This window comes from Apaloderma vittatum, unplaced genomic scaffold, assembly GCF_000703405.1.
Source record: "Apaloderma vittatum isolate BGI_N311 unplaced genomic scaffold, ASM70340v1 scaffold2897, whole genome shotgun sequence".
NCBI classification, from domain to species: domain Eukaryota; kingdom Metazoa; phylum Chordata; class Aves; order Trogoniformes; family Trogonidae; genus Apaloderma; species Apaloderma vittatum.
This window is the reverse complement of record NW_009724363.1, coordinates 42,562-55,994: the sequence shown is the minus strand read 5'-3', so window position 1 is coordinate 55,994 and position 13,433 is coordinate 42,562. Positions and strand designations below refer to the sequence as shown.

At 38.5% G+C, this 13,433-nt stretch overlaps 1 protein-coding gene across 1 annotated transcript in view; it reads left to right on the top strand.

Annotated features, from left to right (window-relative positions):
- LOC104276215 (transmembrane protein 132D-like) overlaps nt 1-12,607 on the top strand; it is a gene marked incomplete at its 3' end in the record, with an annotated part of 103,738 nt that extends 91,131 nt beyond the window's left edge. The window contains exon 4 of the mRNA XM_009872445.1: nt 12,424-12,607. Coding sequence (XP_009870747.1) covers nt 12,424-12,607 — 184 coding nt within the window. The remainder of the gene's footprint in view (nt 1-12,423) is intronic.
- Nucleotides 12,608-13,433: the final 826 nt, after the last annotated feature.

Below are 13,433 nucleotides of genomic sequence, written 5' to 3'. Positions count from 1 at the left end.
TCCCTGCTGAATCGAAACTTCACTGCTTTGGTGAAGACTAGAATTACCACCTAAACAGTTCTCAGATTTGAAAGCCTTCAACAAAACAGAGGATTTAATATCTTTATTTTAAAGATTGACAAGAAGGCAATTTTTCCAGTGACGTATTACACATATGAATGTAATGGAGTGAAATAATCTAGCTCGAAAAGTACTCAGTTTTTGAAATCTAACTCTTCTTTTATGGACTACCATTGGCTTTGCAGCTCAAGCAGACTAGGAAGGTATGATATAGAAAAATTGACCATTCTTCAGGGTATTTCAGTCTGATGGATGTACTGCAAAGGAGTCTAAACTATTAGTGTGAAAGGATGAGGTTCTGTCTTTGTAGCGTCTCAATGATCAAGATTTTGTTTTTTTTTCAAAAATCCTGATTTAGCCCTGAACTCTTCTTTCTGGCTTGTTATGAAGAGCTTTTACAGACAAATCTCAAAACCCTGAATCATATTCAGAATGTCAGAAAACTGTAGCACAGAGTGGTGAAGTAGCTTGCACAGGGTCACTTACCAGAGGAACGACAGAGCCAGGAGCCTCCTCTGTTCTCAGTTCAGTGCTTTATGTCAACAGCAATATTTCGCGACTCTGTAGCTGCTCCTGTTGCAGCCCTGCTTGGGAAGGGACCCACTGCCGTGGGATCCTCTTTAATTCAGTCCAGTTCTGATAGTGAATTTCTCCTGGACCTTTGGCAGTACTGTATGATAAGTGGAAATTTCTCTTTCCATCAGCTGTGAATTTGGCTGGGTTTTTTTGGGAGGTAGGTGAAAAGAGCAAAGGATCAGCATGTTTTCAACATGTGACTTCCCGAAAATAGGAGCACACTTTACACTTATCAATACTGATAGAGACACCAATTGTTTCATACCTATGGGAGAAAAACCAGCTATGGAACCCCTAACTGTTTCAATCCTCTTAATTTCCTTTTCTTACACCAATGGCTTCCAAGTTGTTTCTACTTTGTCTTTTCTCTGCACAATTCCTCTGCCCAGTGCTCACATTTATGTAAAAACTTTGGCGTCAGCCCTTCACTGTTTCATATTTGAGAATATTTTGTTCCTTAGAATTAAAAAAGTGTGCAGCAGAGATTTAGACATGAATTTGCTGCTTCTTGTTTTACATCTCTGCAACGTTTGCAGAACACAATGCTCTTTTATGAACAAACACTAAGGGTTCTAAATTATTAAACATGGAAATAAGAGAGACATATTTGGTAGTTTTTTTTCTTTTGGAATCGTCAAAGAGAAATGTGATGTATTCTCATTCCTGCATGGTTTTACCATGAAGACAGCTTGATTCTTTTCCCTTTCTTGAGTTTCAGAGCTACGGCTATTCATTGTGTGTCCTAGGATGCTGTGATATCACCTGAGACACCTGAATCAGCTGAGCTAAAGGTTGGACTGAATGATCTTAAAGGTCTTTTCCAACCTAAATGATTCTATGGTATACAAAATAATCATACTGCCTTTTAAATCTACCTTGACTGTGCTAAGGATCATAAGCAACCCATGAGGTACCAAGTGTCTGGGAAGCTTATTAGCGAGAGGAAGACTCGTTTGTCCATGATAACATTATTAGCTGTGGTTTACTGCTTTCCTTATGTAGTCAGGATATGTGGGAGCAAAAGTGTAGGTCATGCTCTTAATTATGTGGGAGACCTGTTTCTTGGGTTCTGTATTCCTACAGGGGTCATTTTCATGCAGCATTGAACAAGGGTCAGCAGTAATTCTCTCCACGTATAATTTGGTGAATTTACCGAGTTGAACAGGTGATTTTTCTGATAAATGAGAGCCTAGCTCAGCAGAGTATTTAAATTCATTCCTATTTAGCAGACTACTTACACATATGCTTAACTTATAAAGTGAGATTGAGTCCCAGAAGACCGAAGGAGCTTGCTTCGGTGGTTTGCTGAGCAGGAGTCAACTTCTGAACTGGAACTTTAAAGAAAATTAGGGAGTCATAAAAGCTAAGGCATATTTCAGTGAGCAGCCGAAAGACAGAAACTCAGTTTCTATGTGTTTGCCTCTTAGGAATGAATGCTTACAAGGATTGTAAGGGAGTGTACTGTATCTTTTCTGACAAGGGGTTAATCACTTGGTTTCCTCTCTTCTGCTGTCTGCCTGCTTCCAAAAAGCTTAATAATTTTTTACCTCTATCCTTGTGCCTACTGCCTTGTGCCTAGGTTTGTTGAAATTGGTCTAATCTTACTGGAGGGAATGACAGACACATAGATAGACACATAGATTGCATAATCCTTTCTTTTTTAAGGAACTAGGAAAAAAAAAAAAGAAAAAGGTTTGTTATAGCCATGTCTGCCACTGCAAAAAATATTTCTTTCAACTATTTTATCCTATCTAATTTTAAACCTTTGCAGTTATTGTGTCTGCCATTTCTTTTTGAGGCTCTTCTACTGTCCTTTTTCTTTGCATTTGGTCCATATTTCCTGTTATTTCTAATCATACACTTCCGCCTACCTGCTTTAACGATTTTCTCTCCTTGACACTTAAATCCTCGAAATATTTGTGGAAAGTTAGCACTTTCTTTTTCTTCTGCCTTTTAAAACTCACCTACCGGTGGGGTTTTTTTTAAGAAAATCACCAACCTACCTTCTGCTCGTCTTGATATTACTTCAAGTATTGCACATTCAGGCCCTCTGAAAATCTGACAGATTATTTCTTCTACCATTTTTAGACAAACTTGTCCATCTCCTTCTGTCATTGTGGCTCTTATTTATACCTTATCCTGCTGTGCAGTGTAAGAGTAGTGGAAGTCAGGTAGGTTTAGTAAAGCAAAAGGAAAACCATGCCTAAAATTTTGTTTATATTCATTGACTGTAACGATAATTTTAGCAATGCTATGTTTTAATTCTTCATGTCATTTGGTTGCTTTTATTACTTATAACAGCTGCCTGTTGGATTTCTCCACATATATTTCAAGAATTATGCCAGTTATGAGGCTTGAAGTGTGTTGCCTATCCAAATTTTCCATCTTGCTTGCTTGGAGGAGATATTTTAAGTCCACATTTTTTTGGTGTTTCTGTGTTCCCGCTAGTACATCCTCGAGGATTTTCCATTGCAGGGAAAGAAGACTAGTGTGTATATATGCCTTGGTTTCATGTTTGTCTTGCAAAGAAAGAGAGTTTGCATTCAATTAAGTCATTAAAGGCTCAAAATTGGACTATTAAACTATAGTACAATAGCATGAAGAGTATAAAACAAAGAAGAGTTAATTATTCAAGCAATCTAATATTTAGGGTAAAGCAATGAAATGCTTGTGTTTTGATGCACAGTTTTTTCACCCTTGATCAAATTGTCATCTTACTGTGAAGCTCTGCTATTCCTGAAGAGAAATCTGATTCACAACTTCCAATACAAGTGGCAAATTTTGTAATGCCTCTGAGTAGAAATTGATCTTCACTTACTACTTATCCCCATTATGTGAATGATTCATGAACCTGTTGAAACTATTAATGATTACTAGCATTACTGAATTCGTAATTATAATAATTAGAGTCTCTCTTCCCTTGCCTCTAGTTCAATAAAATCAATATGTCTTTTTAAAGGACTAGATGTACATCTTTCCACTGTCAATTATAAAGAATTCTATGTATGGTCCCAAGATTCTTAAAATGAGAAGCAATGTAATTTGTGCTGCTGCTCAGCCCCCAGAGTTGGTGATGGTTTCCCATAGAATCTGCATTTAAGATCCAAGATTAGGATCTTCAAACATATCAATAAAACTGGCTTTGAAGCCCAATTTGCATTAGATGGAAGTTTACTACATGTTAAGGAAGCTTGTGTGGTGTAATACGTCCATCACATAAGCTGATGGCGTGAGATTCTTATTCTTCTTAGGTATTATTTCTCCTTTGCACCAGCACCTTTCCTTAGTATTTAATGAAGCATTTCCCTAATTTATGCCATGCCTATTTTTCTCTCTCCTCCAGTTTTCTAGTTACTGTTTTTATTGTATTATTATCTTTACTGAAAGAGTACTTTACTTTTGGAAACACCAAACAACTGTGGTCAGATTTTGACAGAGTGTATTGAGATAAGGTAGTGAGAACCTCCCATTTCTTAGCCTGCCTACTTCGATCAGTGAGTATTTAAAGTCCACTTAAGTTTATCTAGAGAAGCATAATGCTTTTGTTTACATGTATATTGAGATAGGGAAGTTGTTTTACTGGAGGTGATTTGAGGACACAGAAACGTGGAAGGAGTAATTATGAATGAGGGAGCTATTAGCAGCCATTACATGTTTCCAGAAGGTCTGCAGAGTTATTTAATGTTTTACTATGAGTACCTGCTGTAGGAATTGGAGCTGCATTTGGTCGTACTATCCATTTCAATGTCTGGAGTGTGCTATGGTCCAGTCCCTCTGAGCAATGACTCTTAGAAGGCTTCAGTTCCAGCCAGGGTGGCTCCTCTGACTGCTTTAGCCGTTGGAATAATCAGGTTCTGGAAGAGCCTTTCAGCACAATAGGGATTTAAAATCCCTAAGTGCTTTTAAAATGGAGCTTGATAAGTTTATGAAGAGATTATATGACGTGGTGGTTGCAGTTGCAGGGAACTATCCATATGGACCAAGATCTCTTCCTGTCCAGACCAGCATATTAATGCAGCTCTGCCTTCCTTCCTGTGCTGAAGTTTTTTCGTCCAGAACGAATGATCATAGCTTTCATATGGACAGTTGGTCTTTGTGTTTGCTTTAGCAGCTCCTGGACCATTTGGATAAATAAGATTAGGATTGCTCCATAAGTGATTGCTGGAGGTCAGATAGAAAAGGTAGACCTCACAAAAGGATGGCGCCCAGGTGTACTCACATGCATAAATAAGTGCAAATTATTGCAGTTCTCTACCTTGGGGGTAATTTGCTGATCCCAGTACACCTTTTATTGGGTAATTCTCTGCAGTGCAATATCCACAATCATAACTTGCCCTTACTATTTTCTTCATTGTAGTTCATCAGATAGTATCCAGGGATTACCAGGACGTATCCCCTTGTATCTCACCAATTCTTCTGAGCTGAGGGGCACCTCAGCCTTGGGCTCAAAGTGGTGAAAAGTCAGGTGTGTCAACATTGGGTGCAGTGAGACCCAGAATGATGACACTGCTTGACTTAATGGAACAGTTCATGCTAGTGAGAACATGAGTTCTGTGAGCTTTTGAACTAACACAATTTTTAATGTCATAAGTACATCAGAAACTATGATTTGATTTGACAGGACCTAAGACTCGTCTGCAGACCTGTGTCATCATCCTGTCTGTATGATTTCATCATGGCTATCAAATTATCCCAAGGTGCACAGAGGGGAAACATCTGCTCAAATACTAAAATTGTACCATAGCTGAAGTAGGGAAGGGGTACTGCATCTTGAAACTTTACCAATTAATAATGGTCATTTATGGCTGTATGCCTGGTTTCCTCTTTTGCAGTTTTATCATGCCTATATGTGAGTTTTGTTGTATTTATCATTATTTTTAGGCTGAGGACAATAAAAAACAGCAGGTAGAGAAACCCAGATTGATAACGTATTTGCAGTATTTTATTAGATATCATTCTGTCAGTAAAACTGTTTTCTTAGCCCTGCAATTCAGTCCCACCTGCACAGTAACTGCAGGTTTTCGGCTGTTGCCTCATGATTGGGCTGCTTCAAAAGTACTTGATGTTTACTGACTGCTGTGTTGAATAATTTATTGAATGGTTATTAGACTGGATGTAATGAAGTCAATGTTGATTTACCGTTCCCTTAGCATAATGTGGTGAATGATCACTGGATTTACTATGTCAAGAGATGCTCAGAATCATGGTTATGAAGTGAAATGCTGGCTTGGTGGGATATTGTGCTTTAGATTTATTTAAAACTATTTTTTTGCTAATTTTTACCCACTTTTGCATGGTTCGAGTTATTTGGGAAAAATGCTATCAACAGCTGGAAAATTGTATAGTGAATAATTTATTTGAAAATAGCAAAAAAAGTGTCAAATAAATAATTCAGCAAATATTTCTCGACCAGCACTACTGATGTCATGCTCCAGAGAGACTGATCAATTTTTTTAGATATCTTTATTACATGGTTAGCAGACTCATTTTTTGTGTGATTCTTCTTGCTAGTTGGTTCACTTGATACACTCACACCTGAAGAAAAATAACTTTACAGCTTACCCCTCATTGAATTTTTAATAGTAAGATGACAATGAATAAAATTAAATTTTAATGTACTGCTGTATGTATCACCTTATCTTGATGTATCAGTGGTGAATAATGATCTTTGCTATAATGTAGTGGACTAGATTTTGCAGATAGTGTTTTTTTAGAATACCTTCTCTGACCTTGGGAAGGTCCAAGCCCCAAGCCACATGCCTCACTTTGCTGTCTAAAATATTTCTTCTTTTTTGTTATGTATTTGGACAGGGACCAGGGACTGATGCACAGAGTATGTATGTGCTAGCTCACTGACAACATATGGTGCAGGTATTACACCATGTCATTTGGTTTTGTTTTAATAAAATTCTAACTTTTGGGGTAAACTCAGGCATTTTATTTTCAACTGCAAAGGAAGGGTGGAAGTCCTGCCAGCCTTGCCAGCTAGATTCATCCCTTCTGAATGGGCTTGGGAGGTCAAGTGTTGGGTATGTTGAACTCGCATTCTGGAGTTCCTCAGCTGGTGAAAGGCAATACCATGCTCTTAACTGGTTATGTTTTATGTCAAGTCTTGCAGTGTTTGATTTTTACCTTAAAACCTGATTGTAGGAATAAAATGGCTTGCTGAAATTCTGCAATATTTATCGTGTAGAAAAGCTATTTGAAAGAAGCTGGAAAATACTCATTGATTGCAATTTAGTGCAGAAACCAGAAGAAAAAGTCAATCAGATTCATTACAGTGAAGAATGTCTCTTTGACTGTAAGATTATTTTAAGGGCTTTTAGCTTAAGGTTTTTGTATAAGTCAGACTGGTAAAAGAAACCCAACCCAGAGATGTAAAACTTCCAGGCTGCACATTCGTAGTGGAATGCTTTTCTCAGCTATTTCTTCCCATGTTGCATAGAAAAGTTCAAACCTTACCTGAAGGAAACCTAAAGGTAGCATGTTTTCGTTGCTTAAGTTAAACTACTCACAAAGAAAAAAGATGAAATGCGAATGTGAAGTTTACTCCCATCGTCTCTTGTGGAGGGATTTTTAAATAACCACTGACTGAATTAGAAGTAGTTTGTTGTGTGGTGATGAGCACCAAATAAAAGCCCAAATAAATTAGCCTAGCATAACATTCCTTTCTTGTTCTGTGCCTTTTATTCCTCAGATGTCAGTAATATGGTCTCTTTGTCGGTGATCCCACATTTTTTTCTTACACATCCTATACACGTAATTTCTAGGATGCTTTCAAACATGCCAAGCAGAGACAGTTTATTGCATTGCAAGTACCTGTTTATGCAGAAGAGATGTGATCTCTGTCTCTCTGCAAACATGCAGAGGAATGCAAATGTGTCTCCCTGCCACAACAGTTTGCCTCTCATGTAAAGGCTTGTTAAAACAAAACAAAAAAACCCACTCAGAAATAAAAATATGCTCCTTCCAGAAACTGGAGTTATGGGTATTTATTTAGAATTCAGGAAAGACTACATGGGCAGTCTTTTCTTGGGGAAGATAAGCTAAAAGATTATCAGGATCCTTTCCTGACTACTTTATAAAGAGTGACTCAACTGAGAAGGAAGTTTGAAACTGTGTTTCCTTTTTTTTTTGTCTGTGGTCTACACTAGCTCTGTTTCCCATTCATCGGAATATTTTAGGTGTTTCTCACAATGCATCTAGGCACTCCAAGGCTGGTTGCTTATTTTTTTAACATTTACCTTTTATCTACATTTCACAGAAGTTTATCTTCTACTTTTCTCTCTCTCACATCTTTCTGTAACAGGCACTTTTTCTTTTTCTCTTTGTGATTTTCTTTTTGCCTTAATTTCATCTAGTTTCCTCTCCCTTTTCTTTCCCCCACAAAAATGTATTTAGGTGGGAAGACAATATGTTTGATGGTTTCAGTAGTGTTGCATGATGAAGTCCACAGACTTCTGGCACTGCTGAGGATGTGCTGCTGTAGAGAAGCATAAGTGTAATGCCTGTGCAATATAGGGGAGATCTAGGGTTGGGGAGAGATTATTAAGTAGAAGGGAAGAGGGTGCAAAAAAACCTGCTATGCAGAAGGAAAGGCTGATTCTCTAGTGGTCCTTTGGATTGCCTTTAACCTCCTCATTTTTCATTGGAAACAAGTACTCTTTAGTGATAGGATTAGGAGTAATGGCTTGCAATTCCAAAATAGGTGGGCAACATAAATTTCTTAAAACTGCTTCTAGTGAAATTGTTTAAATTCTGAAGAAAATATCATAGCAAAAGCTTTATAAAAACCCCAAAACTCTGTCAGAAATTAATTATTTGAGAAAATTGTGGCGTTTTGTTACAAAGTGGCAGTTCTTTGCTTTCGCTGCTCTTTGTTATGCCTTTATTCTACATCTCTTACTGTTTGATTTGCTACCACGCATGGAGGAAGTTACGTTTATTGCATATTGCCACTGCCAGCTCTGGGTAGCAGCAGGAGAAATGATAGCAAGCCTTAAAACCTTTCTACATCCCAACTGACAGAGCTGGAAACAGCTAGCATGGTGTTTTTATCTGGTATGGCAACTCTAACCCAAAGATTTGTATTAATTTTTAAACCAGTTTCTTTCTGAAATGCCACCTTATTCCACTTGTGTGTATAAATCATCTTATACACTTTGTGGTGTATAAATCATCTTATCCCTCTTTTTATGGGAAAGTCATTTTCAGTTTAATTTTTCTCCCCTGTGAAATGAGGATAACAGTTTTCACAAATTCCCTGAGGTCTCATGGGGTCAGCTGTGCTGCTCTCTCCCTTCTCTCACACTAGAAAGTTTTTCCAGTTATCCCTGGAAACACTTTTTCTGTTTCTGAGCACTGCTCTTCCACCTCTTAGCCTGGCAGTGACTCAGGCCACTGCAAGAGATGTTCTGGAGACCTAGATGTGGAGGTCTCTTTTCCCCAAGGCTCTTTCATGAACATTCCTGGTATATCTTATTTAACATACTCATGGCTTTAGTCTTCTTCTGTCTATTATAGCCTTCTAAAGACAGTGATAAAACTTCATATGTTGTATTATAAGAAACATTACATACACGGTCACTTTAGTAGGTTCAGAACGAATCGTGTTTTGTGAGCATTATATAAAGATCAAAACTAATACCATAGCTAGTGAAATTGGGAATGGGATACTTGAATTCACCAACACTGCCAGCATCCAGTAGCTACTCTTGGATTTACAGGGTCTGTTCTTGAAATGTGTCTCTTGCAGGGCGTACTGTCCCTAGAGACCCAGAAGAGTGGCTGATTCTTACTCTATGGAAACTTGACAGGTGACACAAACGTCAGCAGTTGGCCAAGGACCTTGATTTATTGGCACCACAGTGAACTCCATTACAGTTTAACTATAAACAGAAAAACCTTGTGTAAAGGGTTTAAATTAGCACCAAGAACCATTTTGCTTTGATCACTCTGCAACTCAACTTGGATTACTGTTGTGAACGTTTAGGTTTGTCCATCCTCCTGTATTGTAACTAACACTGTTCCTGTACTCCTCATAGCAATAATGGTTTCAGGGTTATCAAAGACAAGCTACCAACATGCTATTGCATTCTAGTGAGCACAAAGTGTATGCCGATCTTGAGGAGGATCAGGCAGTCCATCATTTCAAGTACCAGTGGCCAGTGACCCAATAGAAATCTTCCTGGTGTACCAAGCAGCCTCAACTTTAAAAGAGAAGCTGCAAGTATTTTTTATGTCAGTGAACTCTTTGTCCAAATTTCTCCATTTAATTTTTCTAACTGTGCTTTCCAAAAGGTAAATTTTGTCTTTAATCTGTGGGAAACTGCAGTTGGTAAATACTGCTTAGGAAAGCTGTAAATTTGGGACACAGATCCATGGGACTTGCACATGGAAGGATCATCATAGTAAGTGATGAGTAAAGTAATTAAACAAAAGTTCCTGACCTGGTGATGACAGCCTGGGTCTGATCATAGGTCATGCAATACTTTCTTCAGTAGCAGTAATGAGTTTTTTATTGATTTTTGAGGTGCTTTGTAATCTGGTCATTTGAAGATGTTTAGTATTTCTAAGAGAACTGGTTCAAATCACATTTGGGGTGGCAAAGTGTTTGTTGTTTGGGTTTTTTTGGCTACAAGAAGTGCTTCATAAAAATATCTGCTTTTAAGAAAAAAAAAAAAGAAATATTTCCATTCTTTTGGAATTACTGTAGTTGTGCTATATGGGATCTGTAGGTCAAGAATACAAGGGCCGTGTTCCACTTGTCTCTCTCCATCTTTTCCACTGCCTTTCACTCCTTCCTTTGTTTTCCCATCTCCTAATCATTTTACTTCTTTTCTTGTAATCTCTGAAAAAGATAAAGCTGATTGACTTTTGACAATAATTTCGTTTCTTTGTGATATTCTGCCCCGCAGTCCCTCCCCGTGGTTACAGGACACGTTTCTAGTGTCAACACCAATTCTGCAAAGCCGGTGACTGGGAGTAGCAGCTACCAATGCAACAATAAAGAAAGGCACCCTGAATAGAATCGCAAACCCAAGGTTCATTGTATGAAGATTCAATTAGTTCTTTAAATGCTGAAACTGTGACAGAACATAAGGCATAAAACAGGAACACCGCCAAGTATTTATAGGCAATGCATTGCCCCTTCCAGTTCGTACAATTAAGGTAACTGCAGTTCAATAGTCACAGCTGCATAAAGCAGCTTTCTGATCCTACCTAGGTCAGCATGAAATAAGACTGCATTCAGCGTTAGTTTAGAAATTGTACTCTATTTTTTCTTTCCTGACATGAAGAAATAAGAAATTCAACACAATGTGTTCAATTTTGGAAACATAGAGGCTCTGGGATAGCAAGGTTTCAATACATCCATTTCAATCTGAACCTTAAAGTGATCAGATTAAACTTTTCAAGCAGTATCTTAGGATAAAGCACTGGATTTAGCCAGCATGATAAAAAAAAACCACTGAGTATTTTGGGAAGAATCCCAAACCGGGACTGTTGTCATAACCAGTTTTCATTAAACACAAATGCCTAGTTTTAGCTCTTTTTCCAGATCAGCTGGGAAAACCTGCTGGGTTTTAGGCATGTTCTGGGATTCTCTAATCAGTTGCTGAGTATTGTGCCACTGAGAGAAATTCTGCTTTTTCCCCGCCAAACACACACTGAAGATCTGTTCAGCCTTCAGTACTTCAAAAGCAAAAGCACTGTCATTCTCAGTGCCTGCTGGATTTCTGCACTGCCAAGAAATTCTGTGTTCCTCAACAACTTTACAGTAAACTGAGTATTTTCTTGCCTCTATAAATGTCACTGCACTGTAGAGCTCACCTTGCCAAGATAAACTATAGAAACTTTACTGCATTGCTTTCTATAGAGTAGCTGATTTTACAACAAGCTTTGCGGAAGTCACACCAATGATCCCCTTTCCAGTTTTCCCTCTTTGCATTTCTGCTTTGTGGCATTCACTTATATGAACCATGTAACTTTAGGAAGGGCAGCATGTAAAGACAAAGGAGCATTGATAAGGTATCAGTAACCCCAGTGCTGCCAGAGCGTCCTGGGGAACCACATCTAGTAACTCTTTGTTCTTTTCTAGTGTTTTTTACTGAAGGATCCTGGCAGGATTATTCAATATTAAATAGTCCAGTTTTGTAACACTTTTCTCCCATAACAGGCTAAATTAGTTATAATTCCTGATTTAGCAAAGGACAAAAGAAGCTTCGAACAGATATTCACAGCAAGCTAGCAGTGTAGCCAAAAATTAATTCCAAATTTCCCAGTCTTCTGCTCCCTGCTGCCCTAGTTCACAGACCCCATCCTGAGCTTTGACCTCTCTTCCATGCCTTCCTTTTGAAAAGGCAGAAAATATGTTTAATATGGTGGTTTCCCATTTCAAGGAGTGATTCCCTTTAGATTTGCTCATGCATTGCTTTAACAGGGAGAAACTACAGCGTGCTTGTTAAAAGGAGAGCCCTGCACTCAGGAATTTTAGGCTGTAGCTTTAGCCTCAGCTTTATCTTGGTTTCTTTTTGTTTCTCCACCCATGAAATGGAGCAGTACTCAGTGATCTGTGTCACAGAGTGTTACTAAGCCACTTGAATGTTTGGGAAATACCCTGAAATCTTAAGACAAGTGCAAATGATTAATTCATTATTAAATCCATCATCCTACCATATCCTCTCTTTGGAAGAGCCTTAATCCAATGTTTTATTAATATGAAAGCAATTATATTGCTGTCTTATCAGCTGTGTGAATGGAACCTTTCTTTTTCTTCCTTTGATGCAGTGCGGATGGTCCTTCCTCCGAAATTATGCAGATTGATTTTGAAATTGAAGACTTAGCTGACATACCTGGGACCCAGCTCATCACATGGCAGGTAGAATATCCTGGAGATACAACATCTGATCTAGGAATCTCCAAGATCTACGTGAGCCAGAAGGACCTAGTAGGAGTTCTCCCTTTGGCTATGGTAAGAAAGTACCTACCATTCTGCAATTTTTTTCATATTGCTTTAGAAGTCTAGTGTCTGACAGATGCAAATTAAAGGGGCAGGGGGACAGAAAGGTTCAGTGCCTTGAGAAGCAGATTCTAACTTGGGAAGTTTGCTCCATTCAGTGGTGAAACTGCCTGAGAGGTGACCACATTTTCCCATGGAAGGCCCAGTCATACTCTTTCTGAGCAGTACACTGGCTTCTTGGAGGCTGAAGCTGAGTTCATGGTCTTTCCAGTGTCCAGAATTCACTCTTGTTGGATGAAGAGGTGTACTTGGACGCTTAATGTGGTGTATGTCTTACTTGAATGACAGGTACTCTTGGATATGGTTTAGTGTTTAAGGACCACTGCAGGGTTTGAAAAATACCTTATCCTTTAGTTCACCAATCTTTTTTTTTATTGGCTCATACTTTCATTACCAAGGTATATATCAGAGGTGAAATAGTTCTCTTGAACTGATATTGTGGCCATCTAATAAATCAGAAGTGTGAAACTAATCCCTTTGTTTTGCATAACTGTTTTCATGCTCCAGTTCCTGCTATTGAACATTGGGTGATCTCTGCTGGTTTGTTGATAAGAGGCTTTCAGGTCTGCACATGGGGCCTTGATGTGAAGTCACATGAGTTCTGGAGTATGAGGGTTAAGGCTGCAGAGGTGGTCAATTTACAGAATCTGAGATGCGGGGCGTTTTATTCACTCCATCCCTTAATGAGAAGATAAAAGGTTTCTTTCCTAGTGGTTCCAGTAGCTGCAGAAAACACTGGTTCTTCTCATACGTGCCCATAATCCATGGTTGCTTTAGT